An 18,505-nucleotide genomic window follows, 5' to 3' on the forward strand; every position below is an offset into this window, starting at 1 on the left:
TTTTTTTTTTAAAAAGTTAGTGGAGTATTTGGTTTCTTTCAGCAGTGGTCTTCATTTTTAGAAGAAAATACAAAATGAGGAAGTCATCTTGCTTTGCAATTTTTTATTCTTTTGCCTAAGTTTTGGGTATTTTGGGTGTTAATTTATTTATCTTTGAGACTCTGCATTGGTGACATATTCCACATGGTGTATTGCATTCCAACTACCTTCTATGGCCTAGTGGTATCTGCATGCTTCATGGCTGAAAATGTATACAGTCTCTGATCATAGACTCTTATGGAAGCTTTATTTTATCTGTTCAATTGTATTATAACTTTCTTGACTAATATTGGCTTCCTGGTGGCTGTCAAGGTGCTTTTGTTTTTTTGCTGACCATAGCTTTTGAGCTCATTGGTGGATATTCTAACATGAATCTGAGTACTTCTTGAGTACTTAGCAAGCATGTTTTACATGTATTCAGACATCTACCATATTCTTTAGGTCCAGCATTATTCATCAAACTTGAGTTTAAATGTCTGTAACTGCTGTAATGGTTTTACACTACTTCTGCTATACGTTATTCTTCTATTGCTTGTTTTTCCCATTCTTCTTGGGAAACCTTGCATCTGTCCAATGCAAAGAAAAGAACGACTGGTTTGATGTAAAGGGATTTGATAAGAGAGTAGAGAGACTACAGTTAAGCTATGCATGAATTTCCATTTTCCATCACCTTTATGGCACACACTAACAGCAGAGTAATAGTGGTAGGTGTAGAGCATGGTCAGCATTGAATCCTCCATTGTCCTAACAGCTGTGGATTCGCAACACGAAACACTTCTGGAAATCTCCACACAAGATCGTTGGAACCCTGCCTATACAGATGAAGAGGAGCAGTATCCTAGCTCTGCTGGCAGGGGTAAAGCAATTAAGCATTTCAGATAATATTCAGATTTGTGACATAATTCAGTGAAGTATAACACTGTTATGGTGTAGCTGGTTGTAATTCTCATACCATTAGCCTCAGTTCAGTATAATACCTTTCTAATATTTGTACTAGAGCCCTTAGAGGTGACATCTATAACATTCATCTGTCATTCCAAGTCTATCTTTTGCATCTAATCTTCATTACTTGCCACTTTTCCTCTCGTCTCTGAGATTTTTAAACTTGCACTGCCAGTAGTGTAATAAAACTGAGCAGATTGTAACATTTAGTGACCCACCTTGGTGAAAAGAAAAAAATCTCTTTTTTCCACTTGAAAATTTCTGTTGTAAAATCTGAAGACAAAAGACAAAAAAGGGAGCTAGTGATTCAAATACATGAAACTGTGCTACAAAGGATAATATACTAACTCCAGATGAATGTGAACATTTTGCTACCAGTGTTAGTGCCAGTAGCCAACTGAGATACTGAAAGTGTGCTCATGTTCTTCAAGCCTAAAAACATCTGTAGGCAAAGGCTTACAGAGTACATTGTCCAGCTATTTTTGCTGTGTACCTAAATAGTTTCCAGTTAAAATTTTTTGAAAAGCATAGCTGGATATGAGCTTCGGTTTTAGGATGTTTTGGCTATAATGCAGAGCTTTTAGGAGAGGTGCAAAACTGAATAGCTGGCGGCACAGCTATATACGGCTGGATTGGGGGCCAGCCTTTTAATTGCATAAAATTAGATTGTACTTAAAAGAAATACATTTCATTGGGACTTCTGGAAAGCCTTCTTATCCCTCTGTAAAAAATTTTTTACATCCTGTGGTAGTTCTTTGGATTTATATGATCTGCCTCCAATAGCTAGATACCTGTCTTTCTGGTTCCAGGATTGTTTTGTACAGTGAAAGTTTATACAACTGGCATCAGAACAGGTGCTATAACCACCCAGAAATAATTTTTGTGATAACTTTCTTCTAGTTCTGAAGTATTGTTAGATCAGTTGTATTCATACATTAGTTAATTTTAACTTTTTTTTTTACAAGATAATCTATATGTATTAGGTTTAATTACAAAAATAATGAATTACATTTGCATGAGTGCCCTCTTTATGAACATTTCATTGCCTGAATGTGAAGATAGTTTTTCCTCCAGTTTTGCTCTATCTGGGAAATAGCGTAGGTTTCTCTAGCTTGTGACTTATGGCATATGTAACAGGTCCAGCTCATTCTTTGCATGCTCTGATTAAGGACCTTTGCTTTACCTTTAATATATCACTCATGGAAACGTTTGATACCTAAGGCAAATACATTTCAAACTGAGTTCTAATGCTTATCTTAGTGTTATAGGTATTCTTTTTTTTCTTCTGTATCTTTTCTAAGCCTTTTCATGTTCATTAGAAAATCTTTTATGGTGGTGGTATTTCAGTTGATTTCTGACTGTATCTTCTGCTATGTAAACAACAGCAAATTAAAGAGTGAGCAATGAATTTGTTTTATCAGTAAGAGCTTTAATTATTACTGAGTTCAAAACAAGTATGCTTTTCAACTTTGAATATATGAACCTGCTTATTTCATTCATCCAGTCCCAGAAGAAATGACAATTTCCTTGGAGCCAGCCTTGTAATTGTGTAATTGAGACATTAACTCAAAAGAGGAAGTTCATCATCTTTTTCACTTTTAAAAACCCGGAATACACAGACTCAACAGTTAAGTTAGTATTAATAAATATGCACTAGAGATGCAAGCTGTTGTTTCTATGTGTTCTTCCACTACTTCTCCTATAGCTTTTCTCTGCCATTGGTCATTGGGATACTTTCCAGCACACTTAAGTCTTCTTCCGATCCTGGTGATGTGGTTTCCAAAGGACTTTTGTTTTCTTTCCTCTTTCATTTCACATCAAATGCAACAATGAAAAGAAAAAGCCCAAACACAAAAGCTAAGCACCCTTGTTGCGTAGACCATGAAGATGAGAATAATATGACTAGTGTTGGGTATTTTGACCATTATTGATTCAATCGTCATCTTAGCAGCACTAGTTACAAGTGAAAATGAAAAACGTCAAGGACCAGCCCAACATCCACTATTACACAGTGTTCATTCTGGATGGATCAGTCAAGAACAAAATCCTGCAAACAATACTGGGAGTATTGAACAACATGAATTTACTGTTGCAGGTGAAAATGATATTGAAAAGGAATCTTCTCATACAGGTAATATTACAGGTCACATTTTAGTAAATTATCAGTGTTTACTAAAGGTTTAGGGTTTTTTTAAAATTATTCTGTTCTTCAGACCTGTTCCTGGAGGCTTGTTTTCTCTCCTATTTGGATTGCGTGTTGAGACCTGTAGTAGATAAATTCTGTAACTGTCTCCTATGTTTTGTGTTCTGTCATGAAGTTACAAGGTTTTAACAGGCTGTCTACAAGGGTTATATCTGTAGGAAACAGTGAATGTTTAAATGGAAAAATAATAATGTCTGTTGTATTTTTCACATATTTGGGAGCTGTGTTCACTCCCCTGTTGCAAGTCATTATTGGACCTAGGGTTTTTTGCAGTTTTTTGTTAATATGGTGATTACATCTAAAAATTTTTATCTAAAATATCTACTTACCCCACTTTTGAACTATGACAAGATGATACTGGTGATGAAGGGAAGAAAAAAATGCATAGTGTAGAATAAAAGAGAGGCTTCTCTCTTCCATCAGTTGAATCAATTGAAACATAAAATATCAAATTATACTATAAAGCTAGTAACTGAAAATTGACATATATTAGTTTCTGTTCCTGTGAGTGTACTAAGTTTACTAGTTAATGACTGATGTGCTGTACTAAGCACTGCCAACAGTGAATTTAACACAGTCATCATCTACTCTTGCAGATTATCAAATACAGGCCACTGAAAACAAGCATATCATAAACATTATTTGAGATGCTGTATAATGTGGATCTATTCCTTCAACTAAATGTAATCTTATTAGCAAAAGTTTTGTGTAGCTCACTGCTTCAGCAGTCCCTAAGCCCACATTCCTCTAAGATAGCAACCCCAGGTGTTTCATCAACATCCTTTAAAAATCTGGTGATGCAGTACAATGTATTACTGATACATATAAATGCTATGCTATGCTATGCTATGCTATGCTATACTATACTATTCTATACTATACTACTATAGCAATATAATTTGGCCTAGTCGCAATTAAAATTTTAACACACTGTGGCAATTTTCTTGGGTGTTTTTGATTGGATTAAGGGGGTTAAGGAGGGTTATGCTACTTATAAGATTTGGGTACTCTTTTGCTGTGACTATCTAATAAAAGTTACAGATTGGTTGATATGGACAATATAATATTTTTCTAAATAACTGCAATATCAAATATTCTCTAGTTGAATGTTGTCTTATTTATTGTGTGCACCATTCACAAATCTGCAACATGTGCTAGCCTTCCCCTCTGTCAGACTTCCTTGTCTAGTTTTCTGGAGATGCTGCAACTAATAAAACAGTGAGATTTTGAGGGGAAAAATTGGATATAGTCAATACACTCAAATTCTGTGATTAAAATCTTACTGGTGGGTCATATTCTTGCAGTTATTTCTGCCTCTGCTGTTCTTAATTCTGCATCAGTGGATATTGTTTTGATATTCAACCAATACAAACTCAACAGCATGATTTGGGGAAATACTTTTGAAAAACAATGAGATATCTTGATTCTGAAAATCATATGCTCAGTTTGAGGAAGCAGTCAGTCCTATTGGTGACAGTAGGCAGCTTTTCTAAACATAAACCAGAATGAGAAGCAAATTCGCTTTACTTCTCTTTGCCATTAAATGTAGTAGACATGTGAGCAAGGCCTGTCATAGAGACAAGAACCGAAGAGGAGAATAATATGAGAAATGGATCTTTATATACTGAGTTCATAATTGCTTCACCATCATCATAACAGCTATGGCCTCCAACCACGGGGCCAAACAGAACAACTCAGCGCAAGACCCATTGGTGTATCCAGGTTGGGACAAGGGAGAGGATTATGCCACACAACCTGCTATAATGGATAGAATTATTCCTTCCAGAGAGAATAAGCATGAAAAAGAGTCTTCCACTACAGGTACTAGTAATAATGTCAATTATGTATATTTCATCACTTCTGTCTCTTAGATGGCCTGTCTTGGAAAGATACTGCATGAACTTGTAGAGAGGAGTAACTTACTGATCTCTTTAAGACAATGACATAAATTATAGAGTGATTAATTTTCTCTGTGCTCTGCCTGGATGGTGGTGAGATAGAAGTTTTCAATTTTAGCTCTGTGTAAAACAATTATTTTTTACTTACCAACACCACTTTTAGTGCTTCTGGAGAAAGTGTTCTTCTTAGTTCTTCTTCTTAGTTTAGTGCTTCTTTTAGTCATCTGGAGAAAGAGTGTTCTTTTCATAGATTTTATCAAAACATTTGTCACTCTGGTTCATAGATTGATGAGAGAAAGGAATTTACAAAATTGGCATGACACAACATCATGATGCAGTCTCATATAACACATACCCTTTATACCATGAAAATAATGTTCTAAAAACATGATATGAGAAACACATGACTTATTCCTGAAATAAGAGGAGAGGTAACTTTAATCCTTTCTTAAACAGACAATGATCAGAACCTATTTTTGATTTTGTGACAACTAGTTAAATTTCTTTTATGGTTGTTGTGTGTTCCTCTGATGGTATCTCTTCTGTCTCATTGCTCCTGCCGTTATACAGCATTAGCCAGCTATTCTGAAAAAGCAGGACAGCTTAGGTTACGAAGCTGGAAAGCTAATGACAATGAAAATAAATAGAAAAGCCTGTTTCCTTTTCTTCTTTATGGTCTGATTAGAATAAAAAACATAAAGTCTACTCTGCATATAAGGAAGAGAAGAACAGTGTGGGTGGTGGGTTCAGTAAACCCCACACTGCAAAGTAATTCTAATAGGTAAAATCTTTCAGTAATGCCAAAATTTGAAGCTGATTCTGGGAGGAAACCTAGTCTTACGACTACCATGAACAGAACAATGAATTATAACCGTTTTCTGTAACTTGTCACCACTCACAGAGACTTGAGCAACAAAAGAGAATCAATGCCTGTAGAAAGGGTTCTTTACTGTCAGTACTGATATCTGTAATGTAAAACACACTGTAGCAGCACTTGGCAGTGTCCCTGAAGCTGAGGATCTGTGGTCAGCCCGGGATGCAGTTCAGGGAATTCTCCCTGACTCTCCCTATGTCCTTTCCCTGTGTCCACTGTCCTTGGGAATCTTTTGGATTAAGTAAAAAAAGTGGATGAGAATAGCAAATGAAAATGTCTGATCAATACATTGAGAGAGCAGTGATGATGTACAGGAGCACAGAAGGTCTCCCTTCTCTTCCCCTTTTGTGGTGAGAAAAGGGTAGCAGTGGTTTAAAGTGAACAGGAGACTTGAACATGGTGGGAATGGGAGGGGCATGGCAGCACACACATGGAATTCACAGCTGATTAAATCATTGTGGTAACAGCTGTTGCCTCTCTTGATGGTGCCCACCACGAAGACCCAACTCAGCCACCCCTGCCTTCAGATAATGAACCAGGACAGGGCACTGATGGCATTGCACATCCCACAGATGCCCCTGGGGATGAGGTCCTCCACAGGACCACAGCTAGTACAAACAAAGCTGGTGATGACTCTCCTCTGATGGGTACCAGTAAGAATAATGGATCATACTCATTTCTCATGCCTGGTGTGAAATGAGACATTGTTTCTTCTGAAATTGACTCCTTTCCCTATCTTTCTCATCCTGGGGGTCTCCATTCTCGGTGTGGACTTGCAGTGCAAAAATCTGTGGTGGGATCTGTGCTGTTGATAGAATTACCTTCTGGACAAGGCATAAGGGACTCCTTGCTGGTACACTTGGTGGTTTCTGTCCTTTGCTGAAGCATGTTTCTGGGTGGCCTCCTGACTGTTCTGCAAGACACGCACTTTGGTGATTCTGAATCTCCAGCCCCATCTTCCTTTCTTGTGCATCAGTGGGATCAGGCTTGATATGCTTTGGCACCATGACTGGTGTGGTGGAGGTGCTCTGGTGGGTTAATCAGATGGCTTGCTCCTGTGACTCAGCAGCAGCACCATCACCAGGGATTGCTGTCCTGGTGGTGAGGGCAGGGAAATCATAGAAGAATTACATCCCATAAGTTCTGCCTTCCAATCCTTACTCCTGCTCACTGGTGGATTGCCAGGCAAGACCGCCACAGATCTGGCTGCAGTATTGATGCTCGCTCCTGAGTAACAGGGTCAGGTTGTTGCTGCTGTGGTCTCTTCTTCTGAAGGTCTTCCCTCTCCATCTGTCACTGGGATCTGTATATGTAGCCAACATCTCCCTCCAACATGGTGAGCATGTATGTGGTGCTTAAGGGTTGCTCAGAAGCCAGTGACAGAGTGGAAGAAGAAGGGGAGGCCTTCATGTCTTCTCTCCTTCTGTGCTTTGAATGAGGAGGATGGACGTGCTTTCTGGCTTGCTGTGGTACAGGAAAGAGGGAAATAATGTGGGTGGTGGTTTTGTGAGCGCTCACTTTTAAAGCTGATCATGACGTCATCATAGCAGTCACAGCGTCTGTGGACGATGTTAACCGAGAGAAAGCAACCAAGGAGCCACTGGCACCTGGCACTCCACCTGGAAGTGAAAGTGAACAAGCAAACACCACAGACGGTTCCCATGTCACTTTGACACCTGGAGTTTTTCCAGACATTGAAGATCATCTTAACCAATTGCAGACCCCTCTTCCTACTAGTAAGAACTACAAATTATGAGCATTTTCATTTATCCATCAGTCAGTTAGTATTTTAGAGAATGGCTATCATCCAAAAACAGGTGTACTAACCATAATTGTAATTTATTGTCATATTATGATTTCCTTTTTGTTTATTATTATTGTTTATGACCTGCTTATAAGATGTCGTTAAAGGGAATCTCTTCCTGTGCAAAGCAGAGGACATTTGCAAAAAGGCTGAAAATAGTGATTTGCAAATAACCTTTTCTTATATTCTGTTATCTGTATGTGGTAACACAACTATTAAAGTGAACAAGTAAACTTTCTCCTCCTGCCCATGCATACACGATAGGATTTTCTCTTTCTTTTTTGCTGGGCACAAATGATAGCTATGTAACGCTTAACTGTCTGTCATTTTTCCCCCCATACGTATTCCCTCTGCACTAATTGAATATGTATCAAAAGAAAGGTAATTCTCTGTGAAACCTTTTTTTCTAGGTGTATTTGTTGTTGGTATCTTGCCAGTGATTACTTATAGCTATGTTACTGGGCTGTAACTGACATTTCTTTTGTGAACAACTCTTTTTTTTAAAGGTTTATTCTTCTGATAGAGGTAGTGAAGTTAACAGTAACAGTGTTTACTTATTACACTACATACAGCCTTTCTTTTTTTTTTATGTGTGGTCACATGCTAAGAGTACAGGAAATGAAGGGACTTTTCCTTATTCCCAAAAGCAGTTTCCATACAAACAATCATCCTAACAGTAAGGTTTTTCTCCAAATGCTACTTCTCATGCACACTAATCCAAATACTATTTTTATGCAGTTTCTTGGAAGTTGGTGGAACCATCCCAGGGTAGATTTTGGCCAATGCTCTGTGGACATTCTTTGCACATAAGCAAGATTATGTACCTATATTTTTATAGCATTATACAGCAAACACTTTAAAGATAATTCTGTTATTAATTAATTGTTAATTCATACATTGTCAGGTAGAATTTGGCCTCCTTTTTTTTTTCGGAATTTTATATAAACGCAGCAAAATCAACCCTATCAAAATTGCCTGAGATAGTATTTTGACATAGGCACAGCAATATAAATGCAAAATATGTATTTGATAGAATTTTATTGGAAAGATAAATCTATTTTTAATAAGGTTTCCTACTACAACAAACTCATTTCTTGACTTTTGCTGCCCTATTTACTTAATTAATCCAAGCTGCCTCCTTAATTTTATGTGCAGACATTACACAACATGAAAAAATGTTTGCTACCTTTCTGTTTTGAGCACATAAAACCTGTAAGAACTGGTTTGAAGATCATTTTCAAAGTGAATGTCTGCATCAAATCTTTGCATTGTCAGTGCCCTGGCAAAGGCTCATAAGCCCATATTCCCAAAACTCTTCCTTTTTTCATTTACCTTCTCCTGGTGCTTTTTAAAAACACAATACAAGGGAATTACTAGGACACTACCATCATCATAAAAAAGTTTATTTATTGAAGCATTCATTCATTTGTAACATTGCCCCATATAGCTCTAATGGAATGGAAAAGATTCATGAATGTATTGGCAGACTATAGTTACAGGCTTTTTTCTGAACAAATGAATGGCTTGATGTACTATGCTACTTTGTTTCACTTGCTCTTTCTGTACAGCAATGTTTAAGCTGTGGTCTGACATCACACTAATGACTGATCTGTTGTCAAAGTGTCCATGGAATAACAAATCAGTCCACTGAAGGAACCCAAAAAATAACTGTGAAAAAGAAAAAAATCTAGTATATCATCAAAATGAAATGTAGAGAGCTTATGAGGATCCCTCCCTGCCACTTGCAAGCACCTCCCCAGAGCCAGAAGAGCAGGGGACATGACTGAATCCTGCTGCTGCTTCTCAGTGCGCAGGGGAGGGGAAGGGTGAATTTAGCAGTTCTCGAAACACCCTAATTTTAATAAATGTCTGCATGCCTTTCTAAGGGGCTTTCTGGTGGAAAAGCTCTGACGTTTCTCACGGATGATATAAAGCACCTTAAAAAAAAAAATCTGCTGAGATGTAGGGTAGACAAGTGAGTATGTTCCTCTTGGTCAGCTTTCTTGGAGGCTAGATCAGGACCTCAGTTGCTGAATTAGTGCTCTGTCCTCTGTGGTGAGATAGCACAAAACAACTCACCAGTCAATAACTTTCTTGTTAATAAAAATAATGAAAACATCTGGAAGATTCATGAACTACTTGCTGGCTAAGCTTAACAGAGGGAAAAAAATGTGCTTCTCAGTTTTGTGTTTGCCAGCTGCTACTAGGAAATGAGATCAGAAATGCTGGCTAGAAATGAGTTGCAATGTGTGTTAAAGAAAAAGAACTTTACAGCTGATTAGAGTAAGTGCTTAATTTGCTCTATTAGAGTCTGGAAGAATTCAGAGTGGTGGAGATCTGTAATATCTTTTTTGTAGTGATAATGAAGTAGTAGCCCCAAATGAAATCACTATATCTATAGTCTGCTGGTAATTTTAGACTTGGGATACCCATATGGCAACAGCGTGGGCCAGAAATGTAATTGAATAAAATTTCAAGCAGTATGGCCAGCATAGAAAATACTTGAGACTGGAAGTATGCATTTTGATTTAAAATCTAATACCGTCTTAGAACCAAATTGCACAACTTATTAAAAAAGGACAAGGGGATCCACCTCTAAATTTACAGAGAGCATTTTTTCTATTAGGAAAAATAATTTGAATTTTTAAAGTTCCACTCTATGCATAGCTATGAAATTTAAAACCATTCAGAGAACTATCCTTCTATTTTTATGGAAGCATTTTAGATTTTTAGAGTTTCAGATTAGCGTTTTAGAAATTCAGTTTTAACCTGTGTAGGAATAAAATTAAAAGTTTCAAAATTTCTCCATATTAGTCATTTTAGGTTTAAATAAAAAAGTAAAAGTACTTTTTTTTTCTCTTCTCCTTCTTCTTTTCTCACTCTCTTTTCCGCATGGAACAAACAAGATGTTTGACTTGTATGACAAAAACCTCTTCAAAAAGTTGCCAACATTCACAGGCCTTTACATTTTCTCCGGAAAATTTCTAGGCAATTATAATTGCATTTTGGTTCATGAAAGTATAGCATAATCAAAACTGAAGCATGTAAGAGGGACAAGAGGGGAAAACCATGAGTTTTGTTATTCAAAATAATAAAACTAAAACTAGCCGTAGTTCAGGTGAGTATGATGATTATAGTCTATGTAATCGTTTTCAGTATAAATACTTTTTAATGACCTCAGCATGAACTTTCTAGAATATGGTTTTTTAATTGTGAAAGTCATAGTCTTTGTAGCTCGCTGTTATATATTCACTAAGCATATTTGGCCTAACAGATAGTTTTGTTCTTTAGGATCTACCTCCAGTATATATGGTAATCAAGGACCACACAAGGGACATGATGAATCCACTACTTTCCCTGGAGAGACCACAACAACAAAAATAGTTTCACAACCAAGGTCGGCCCAGGTACCAGGTAGGTTTTTGAAGCCATATGTTTTAACAGTTTAAGCACAGAATTGTATTAATATGAACTGAAGTAAGAGATGAAAATGTAGGTCAAGTACAGTTGTTCAGGCTTTGTTCTGAATCAGATAATATTCAGCATTTTCACTAGTAGTCTGAAAAATGGAGCATATTGTAACTCATAATTTTCTAGCAATATCAAGATGAGAGAAATCATGCATTTGGAGAATGGGATTAAGATTCAAATAACCTTAATAAATTAATATGAAATCAGGCAAAATTTAGTAAGGCTATATGCAAAGTATCATACGCATGAGAATGTTCGGTGAAAATAATAGCTGAGACGAGTGTTGCAGAATAGGGCTTGCAGATTAAAATGGAGTAGAAAGAAGCCAACACCATGATACCATTGCAAAAGAATGCAAATATATTCTGGGACATATTAACAGGAAAGTCATTTTTAAAGCAGAGAAAGTAATTATCCCACTCTGCTTAGGCCTAGCAAGTCCAGAGCTGAAGCTCTGTGTTCGGTTCAAGGCATTGCATTAATGACATAGAAAAAAAAAAAACAGAGAAGGGCACAAAGAAAATTTTGGAAATGTAACCTTTGAAGCACCTTTTGAAGAACTCATTATTTTCAGAGAAAACTGAAGGGAGATATGAGAAGAGTATGCTACAAAAAGAATGCTTATCAGTTTTTCACCATGGAGTAACAATAATTAACTAATTAGAAGAAGTAATTTGTTTCAAATGAAACATAGGAGACTTGTTAAACAAGGGAAACTTGTTTCAAACAAACAAAATAAAGGAGTTAGCTCTTAGGAGAGGATCTCTGTCTATAATGGTAGTACAGCATAAAGAATAGGCTACTGGGAAGGTTGTGAAATCTCCTTTACTAAAAATGTTAAGAGCAAATGGAATATTCCTCAGCCATCTTCTTATTGACCCTGTTTCACTGGAGTGAAAGGTAGCTGATATGACCTCTTAGGGTCCCTTCCAGTTTTGTAGTTCTTTTTTTTCTTAGAGTTTGCCCCAAAAATACCCCTTAAATTAAGATTTTAAATTAAAAAATGAACATTTCACTCTACCTGAAAGTCATCCTGCTTTTGTGTCTGGAATTGCAGGTGTATCATTGCTAAGCCTTTTCTTTTGCTTTTGGAGTAAATCAGTGATACAACTCCTCTTCACCTATGCCCACCAAAGTACAGTGCTGATAGGTGCTAACAGTGATGGGCTATTTCATCTGAGTTGGCCTGTGTATAGCTGAATGATGAAAATGTATTCGATTTGCACAGAAGCACTTTGTAAAACAAACAAACATTCATGCAAGCTAGGAAAAAAGTCTGACAGTTTAAAGAATGTAAAAGAGCTTGTTGTGTTCCTGCAGTTCTGCAAAGTGGCAAAACTACATGAAATATGTTAACACACTCTCCTCCCCTCCCTCAACTCTCCCCACAGAATGGCTGATCATAGTTGCCGCTCTTGTGGCACTTGCATTGATTCTTGCAGTGTGCATTGCTGTTAACAGTCGGAGAAGGTAAGGTAGCCCCTTTACTTTTTCAAAACACACTGCCTTGCTATTTTCTTCATCGAGAGGCTTCAAAGCTTTTTGAAAGAGCAGAGTAGCATAACACAGGAAAGAGCTTCCTCTGCGAAGCTCTGTGACTTGGGGTGTGAGGGCCCAGTCACCGTGTCCTGCACAGGTCACACATCAGCCTTCACACTCACGTGGAACCACGTGAAGTCAGTAGCTGTATAAACCATTTGGTCTTTACTTGTAGATGGAAACTAACTGTATATAGATCACAGATCGTAGATTATTCTCTACCTATTACTTATTAATAGGATAATTCTGTCCACTGAGAGTTAAAACTATGTGAGATGGACATAGACAGTAGCAACCACAGCATGAGCTGACTATAATCCTTCATCATTAACAGTGTTGTCTGTGTACAGTGTGAAGGGCTGTATTAGACAATCGCTGTCACAGGATTTATTTGTTCCTTCCAAAGAAAAGGCACCATCACAGCTGGCAGTCACAGGGTTATATTCTAACATTGCTATCAGAGCACTCAATAGCTTTATTTACTCCACTTTACAGATGAAGAAACTGAGGAATAGAAAGTTGCAGTGATCTGTGCAAAGTTAGCCAGGAAATTTGAAAAAACTGTAGCCTAAAGAATAGGCTATATGTTCTTAACTCTTTCTTTTCTCTGGGGCCTATACTGAGGTTAATTCTCAATTGTCTTAAACAGCTTTTTGCTACATGAATGTTAAAGTTGAACCCTTTAACAGAGTAACTATTTTCTACTTGAATGTTGAATTTGAACTTTTTTTGTCAGGGTAACCATATAATATGTGGAGATTTTTGTTCAGGAAGCAGTGAGCAAATTTATTCCTAGTCTGCTGGTTGCAGGAAAGCACATGTTAATGCTTCTGTGAAATAGTGTCAAGGTCCTCCAAAGCATGGCGTGGGTGCTAGAATAAAGCACTGACACCATGGTGAGGGAGCAATGCAGGCAGTCCCTGCCCATAATGCAGAAGGCTTCTATGAGACAAAACAGTGCAAACTAAATGCCAAATTGTCAGACAGAGTAAACTGATACAGTTTTGCTGAAGTCAGTAGTGGGATGCCACCTGGTATGTTTGCCTTATGACTGTATCCAGAGTATCAGTGCTTCTCTGAGAGTATTATCAGAGAACTGTTGAAATAAGAAAGCTATAAAGCACATGGTGAGACAGAAAACTCTACAACTTTCTTTCTGTGAAGTGATTCTGGAGTTACACAGCCTGAATTTGATTATTGATTTATATGTTTATATGTTACTCTGTTACGCCTTTAAAAGTAGAGACTACCATTGTTTCCTCCCTCTTAACACAGAGTCACCATAGCAACAGACAAACAGGGCCACTATGGCTAATTATAGATTGCATCTGACAAGAAATGAAACAATCTCAGAGCTGTAAATTATGCACTAGATACCATTAATGGAAACCATATCTTTTACTTAGAGCTTCCATGCAGCTGGGAGTGAGTCACAAAGAAAGAAAGTGCATGTGGGTGCATGTATGTGTACTAATGCATGGATTAGACCCTAGTAATATGTGTTAATCACTGTGAGGAAAACTTTTTGAAGCAGAGATGTACTCTGGTATGCTTGAAACAAGTGGAATTTTTTCTTTCACTTTAGCAGGATACAAATGATAACATGAATAAGTCAAGAACCCTTTTTTCATCTATTCTGCTAAGTGCTAATAAGCTGAAAATTCATAAAGAGGTAGTTGCTGTGCAGTCAGCACAGTGCACGTGAATGCCAACTAATCCGAAACTAACACTGCAGCAGTTCTATGAGAGAACTGGATAGCTGAGAAAGGAGGATTGAGCATTTCAGTGTTAGCTGAGCAGTAAGTTGAGAACATTTCAAGCATTAATTTATTTGAAAAGTGAAAATGATCTGTGGTTTTATTTGTGTAATCCTGTCAGTTACACCATTTTTTAAACGAATGCTAACTGCAGCAGCTCCAGTTTCAGTCTCATTCGGATTGTCTGAAAAAGCCTAATGAAGTGTAGGCCTTAGTTTCAAGGTAGTTAACTTCCTGATTCAGAAATCAATAGATTTAGCCTTTCTAGTTAGGAGGTCAGTATGGCAGAGATTTCAAGTATTTCAAACAAGCAATTGGGCCTTCTCAGTAAATAGCAAATTGCTTGGCAAATGGCAAAGTATTTCCTTTTTTTTTTTTTTTTTAATTGGTGTTGTCATAAGTTATCTTAACCAAAAAACAAATGGCCCAGGTTCAGTGTGGTCCTATTTAGTTAGTTATTCCTCTTGTTGCAAAGAAGACTGCCTCCATCTGGTGCCTGTTGTAAAAAGGGTTAGGATCTCCTTCCAGAGTCCAACAGAAGATGCTGCCCAGTCTGACCATCACATCAGGAAAGACACTCTGAACTGCTCTTTTGAGAGGCTGTGGAGCTCCACAGCGCCTCGCTGGCCTCTTTCGGCATTTCATGGCGGCAGAGCAGGTATCATTCCCAAGGGTGTGTGTAACTAGCACAGCGAACTGAGCTACTTCAGATAAAATAACCCTCATCTATCGGTCAGTAAGCATGAAAAAAGTAATATTTCAGAAGGATAATAGTATAATTAAACTGCCAAATTAGTCATTCAGGCAAAATATGCTTCATTTAAGAAGAAAGCACTTTAAAGTACAACTTCACAGAGACATTGTCCCTCTTAAGAAAGCTGTGCTTTGTATATTCAGTTTACACAAGGCTGTTCGAGGACAACACTGGGATGTTCAGCACTGTGTAGCCAAAGAACCATCTTAACAGTCTGGGGCAAATCTGACAGCTGTGTAACTAGTACTTTTTTACTACCCTGAAGAATACCCAGCCCATGTTGACCAGCATGCTTTCGTTTTGGGCTGGTGACTTTTTAAAAGAGAGTGTGCATGTGTGTGTTCATTCAGAGCTACATACAGAGTTTATTGCGCAGCACTGCAGTGAGTGTAACTTTAAAAGCACAGTAGCTATTTCCTACCTTAATATCATAAGGAGGTATGCTGTTGATAGTAGCAAAAGTAGTTCTCCATATTTCCTTGCTGTTGGCAGGCTTCTAGGCCTGACATGGTGTGTGAGCTGGCACAGGCAGGATGCAGAAACAACCACAAAACCACGGATGCAATGCAAAGAGTAAACTTATTTTTGTTACCTTGCCAACCAGGGGATCCCCGAAGCAGCACCCGGGCAGAAGCACACAAGTGGAGAAGCAGGCACCGCAGAGCTCGATCCTTACTAGAGGATTACCGAACCTGCTGGTTTTGCCTGTATTTCAGAGATTCCCACAGGCGTAGTTTACCACTCTGCTTTGATCTTTCCCACAGCAGGGCAGGAATTTCAAGCATGGTCAATAGGGTGCCTCTAAGTCTTATCACAGGCCTATGTTATCTAAACACAGATGTTCTACTTGTCCAACACACAAGGCCAAACAACAATTAGTATGATATATGTGTGTTTCGACACCCCAGCTGCAAGTCACTTGAGTGTGTTTACAGTCCTCCTCGCCAATCTTCCATTATTTTCCCATACATGCTAATACAAAGAAGGAAAAAGTTATCTCGTATAATGAGGTGAGAGCTTGATCCAAATTTTCTGCTATCTCAAGAACTTGAGCATTTTCAAAGGTGTCGTCCCAAGTCTGGATTTAGAATGACGCTGTCCTTATAGTGGGATATATACAAAGTTCATAAATGTGGATATATCCAAATGTTAGAAAATCTTTTCTAGCTTTCAGTAATGAATGTGATTCCTATCTGTAGTAATGATAGATACAAATCGAATAAGTGAGCTCCTGCCAAATTTTATGCAGATAATGGTGGATGCTTTAAAAAATACAATATGCAATATGGAGAAACTTTATACTTTGCATTGTATAAGTCTGCACTGGCAGACACAAGTTTCATTTCCAAACACCTTTTCCTAAATACTGACTTTCAATTTTTTTCTTATTTCTGTTAGTCTCCATTTCTAGTACTTATTTTCTTTTTATTTCTTTCTAGATGTGGGCAGAAGAAAAAGCTAGTGATTAACAATGGCAAAGGGGCAGTGGAGGACAGGAAGACAAGTGGATTAAATGGAGATGCCAGCAAATCACAAGAAATGGTGCACTTGGTTCATAAAGAACAGTCAAATGACCAAACAGGAGCATGTGACGAATTCCTGACCGTTAATGAAACACAAAATCATCAGGAGCTTGACATGAAGAGTGGAGTGTAATGGTACCAAGTTGCCAAGTAGATCAGAGCTGAGGAAATCAAAATCACATGGAACTTGGACAGGAATTCACAGATGCACTGTGCTACTGATGTCTTCTGAACATAATTAAACATAAGTTTTATTCATTTTTAATCACTTTAAAATGATGTCTGAGTTACAAAATTGACATTTGCTTTCTGCAATAAGCCCCCACGAGTTGCATAATGTTTTCAGTTCCCAGTTCCTACACAGGGGACACTCACTGTGTCCTGGGTGTCAGGAAGGATACAAGTTTACATCATTGTTCCCCAGATGGAGGGTCTTCGCTGTGCGGAGCTACAGAAGTATCCAGTCACTCCATCTTACAGGCATTTAAGGTACTAAACTTGCCATGGTACTAGAGTAAGTGAGGAACAAATGTCAAGAGCAAAAATCAAGTTTAAACCAAAAAGGCCTCCTATGCAATGTCTAAAACATCAGAATCCTTCAGAAATGCCTTCCAGCCAGGAAGAGCAGTAGGTGCATTCAGAGTCTGCCAGTATAAACAAAAAGTGACATATTATAATGATTTACAGCTTGGTCTGCAATGAGGGGAACCCAGAAGGACAAAATTTATTTATCTCTATTTTTAAATGTCTATGGGCATACAGCAAGTCTTCTTGGGAGGGGGAATAAAGAGATGAAAACATGAGCTGATAGATAATAAACTTCTATACTTTATTATCCTAACAATCTGTACAGTTATCCTTGAGTTTTTGAGGTGTTCATTGCTCTTCGCCCTCTCTCCCTCATTGGTCACAGTTTGTGCATGTTTTTAATGAGTCTGTTAGTTAGGATAATGAATAAAACAGAATGACCCCAGCTCTATCACATGCACAAATCAAGCAATTGGAGATCATTAGGGAAGATGACAGTATTTTATTCCTGAAAAATAGGTCTCTATCTTCTTCTGCTCCATTTTACTTAGGAGATGCTGAGCCTAGTAAAACTTGTTTCCCCTATAACTATTATGTTACACCAGTTTGCTGATATTTTAAAAGTTGCCTTTCTGTGATCTCGTTCACTTCCTCTGAATTCTATTTCATCCACGTTTTTCCCTCTGCTTTTTAAAAATACCAGATGAAACATTACTTGCTTATTGGTACCAGAAATTCAAATTCTACAGAAAAGATCAAAGAAAATTAAAGGAAGCTCTCCCAGCCATGTAATATAGTAAAGTAGCTGCTGCTGCATTGTTACATGCTTTTGTTTTGTCCTTATGTGTCTGTTATGTCAAGTATTTGTATTAAGCTATGATGCTGTGCATTATGTTGATATGAATTGTCAGAAAGAAAATTATTTACTACCAGTGGTCTGTGCCATTTTTAAGAAAGCGTATTGGAATGGAGGGAAAATGATAACTTCTAATTGGTCTGCCTCAAAAAAATGCAAGTAAAAACAATCTAAGGTAATTGCAACCAGTGGTCTGTGTCAGTTGTGGGATGGGGAATGTCCTGTAGCAGGGTTATTCAAGTGTTGCTGTTCACTGACCATAGCACCTGTCTTTGAAACTGTTCTGCTAAAGCATGTTATTTTATGTTCTCCATCTG

The 18,505-nt window shown here is 37.7% G+C and overlaps 1 protein-coding gene across 26 annotated transcripts in view; it reads left to right on the forward strand.

Annotated features, from left to right (window-relative positions):
• Positions 1-18,373, forward strand: part of CD44 (CD44 molecule (IN blood group)) — a 57,095-nt gene extending 38,722 nt beyond the window's left edge. For 6 of the 26 annotated variants that reach the window (XM_076344338.1, XM_076344339.1, XM_076344340.1 and 3 more), the window contains 8 exons: positions 791-895; positions 2,930-3,112; positions 4,844-5,005; positions 6,424-6,609; positions 7,504-7,692; positions 11,052-11,174; positions 12,623-12,701; positions 16,721-18,373. In XM_076344338.1, coding sequence (XP_076200453.1) covers positions 791-895; positions 2,930-3,112; positions 4,844-5,005; positions 6,424-6,609; positions 7,504-7,692; positions 11,052-11,174; positions 12,623-12,701; positions 16,721-16,937 — 1,244 coding nt within the window. In that variant the 3' untranslated portion in view covers positions 16,938-18,373. Of the gene's footprint in view, positions 1-790; positions 896-2,485; positions 2,647-2,929; positions 3,113-4,843; positions 5,006-6,423; positions 6,610-7,503; positions 7,693-11,051; positions 11,175-12,622; positions 12,702-16,720 lie in introns of those variants that run through there. The other 20 variants (XM_076344342.1, XM_076344365.1, XM_076344343.1 and 17 more) reach the window with 19 other exon arrangements.
• Positions 18,374-18,505: the final 132 nt, after the last annotated feature.

Source organism: Aptenodytes patagonicus, chromosome 7 (assembly GCF_965638725.1).
Source record: "Aptenodytes patagonicus chromosome 7, bAptPat1.pri.cur, whole genome shotgun sequence".
NCBI classification, from domain to species: Eukaryota; Metazoa; Chordata; class Aves; order Sphenisciformes; family Spheniscidae; genus Aptenodytes; species Aptenodytes patagonicus.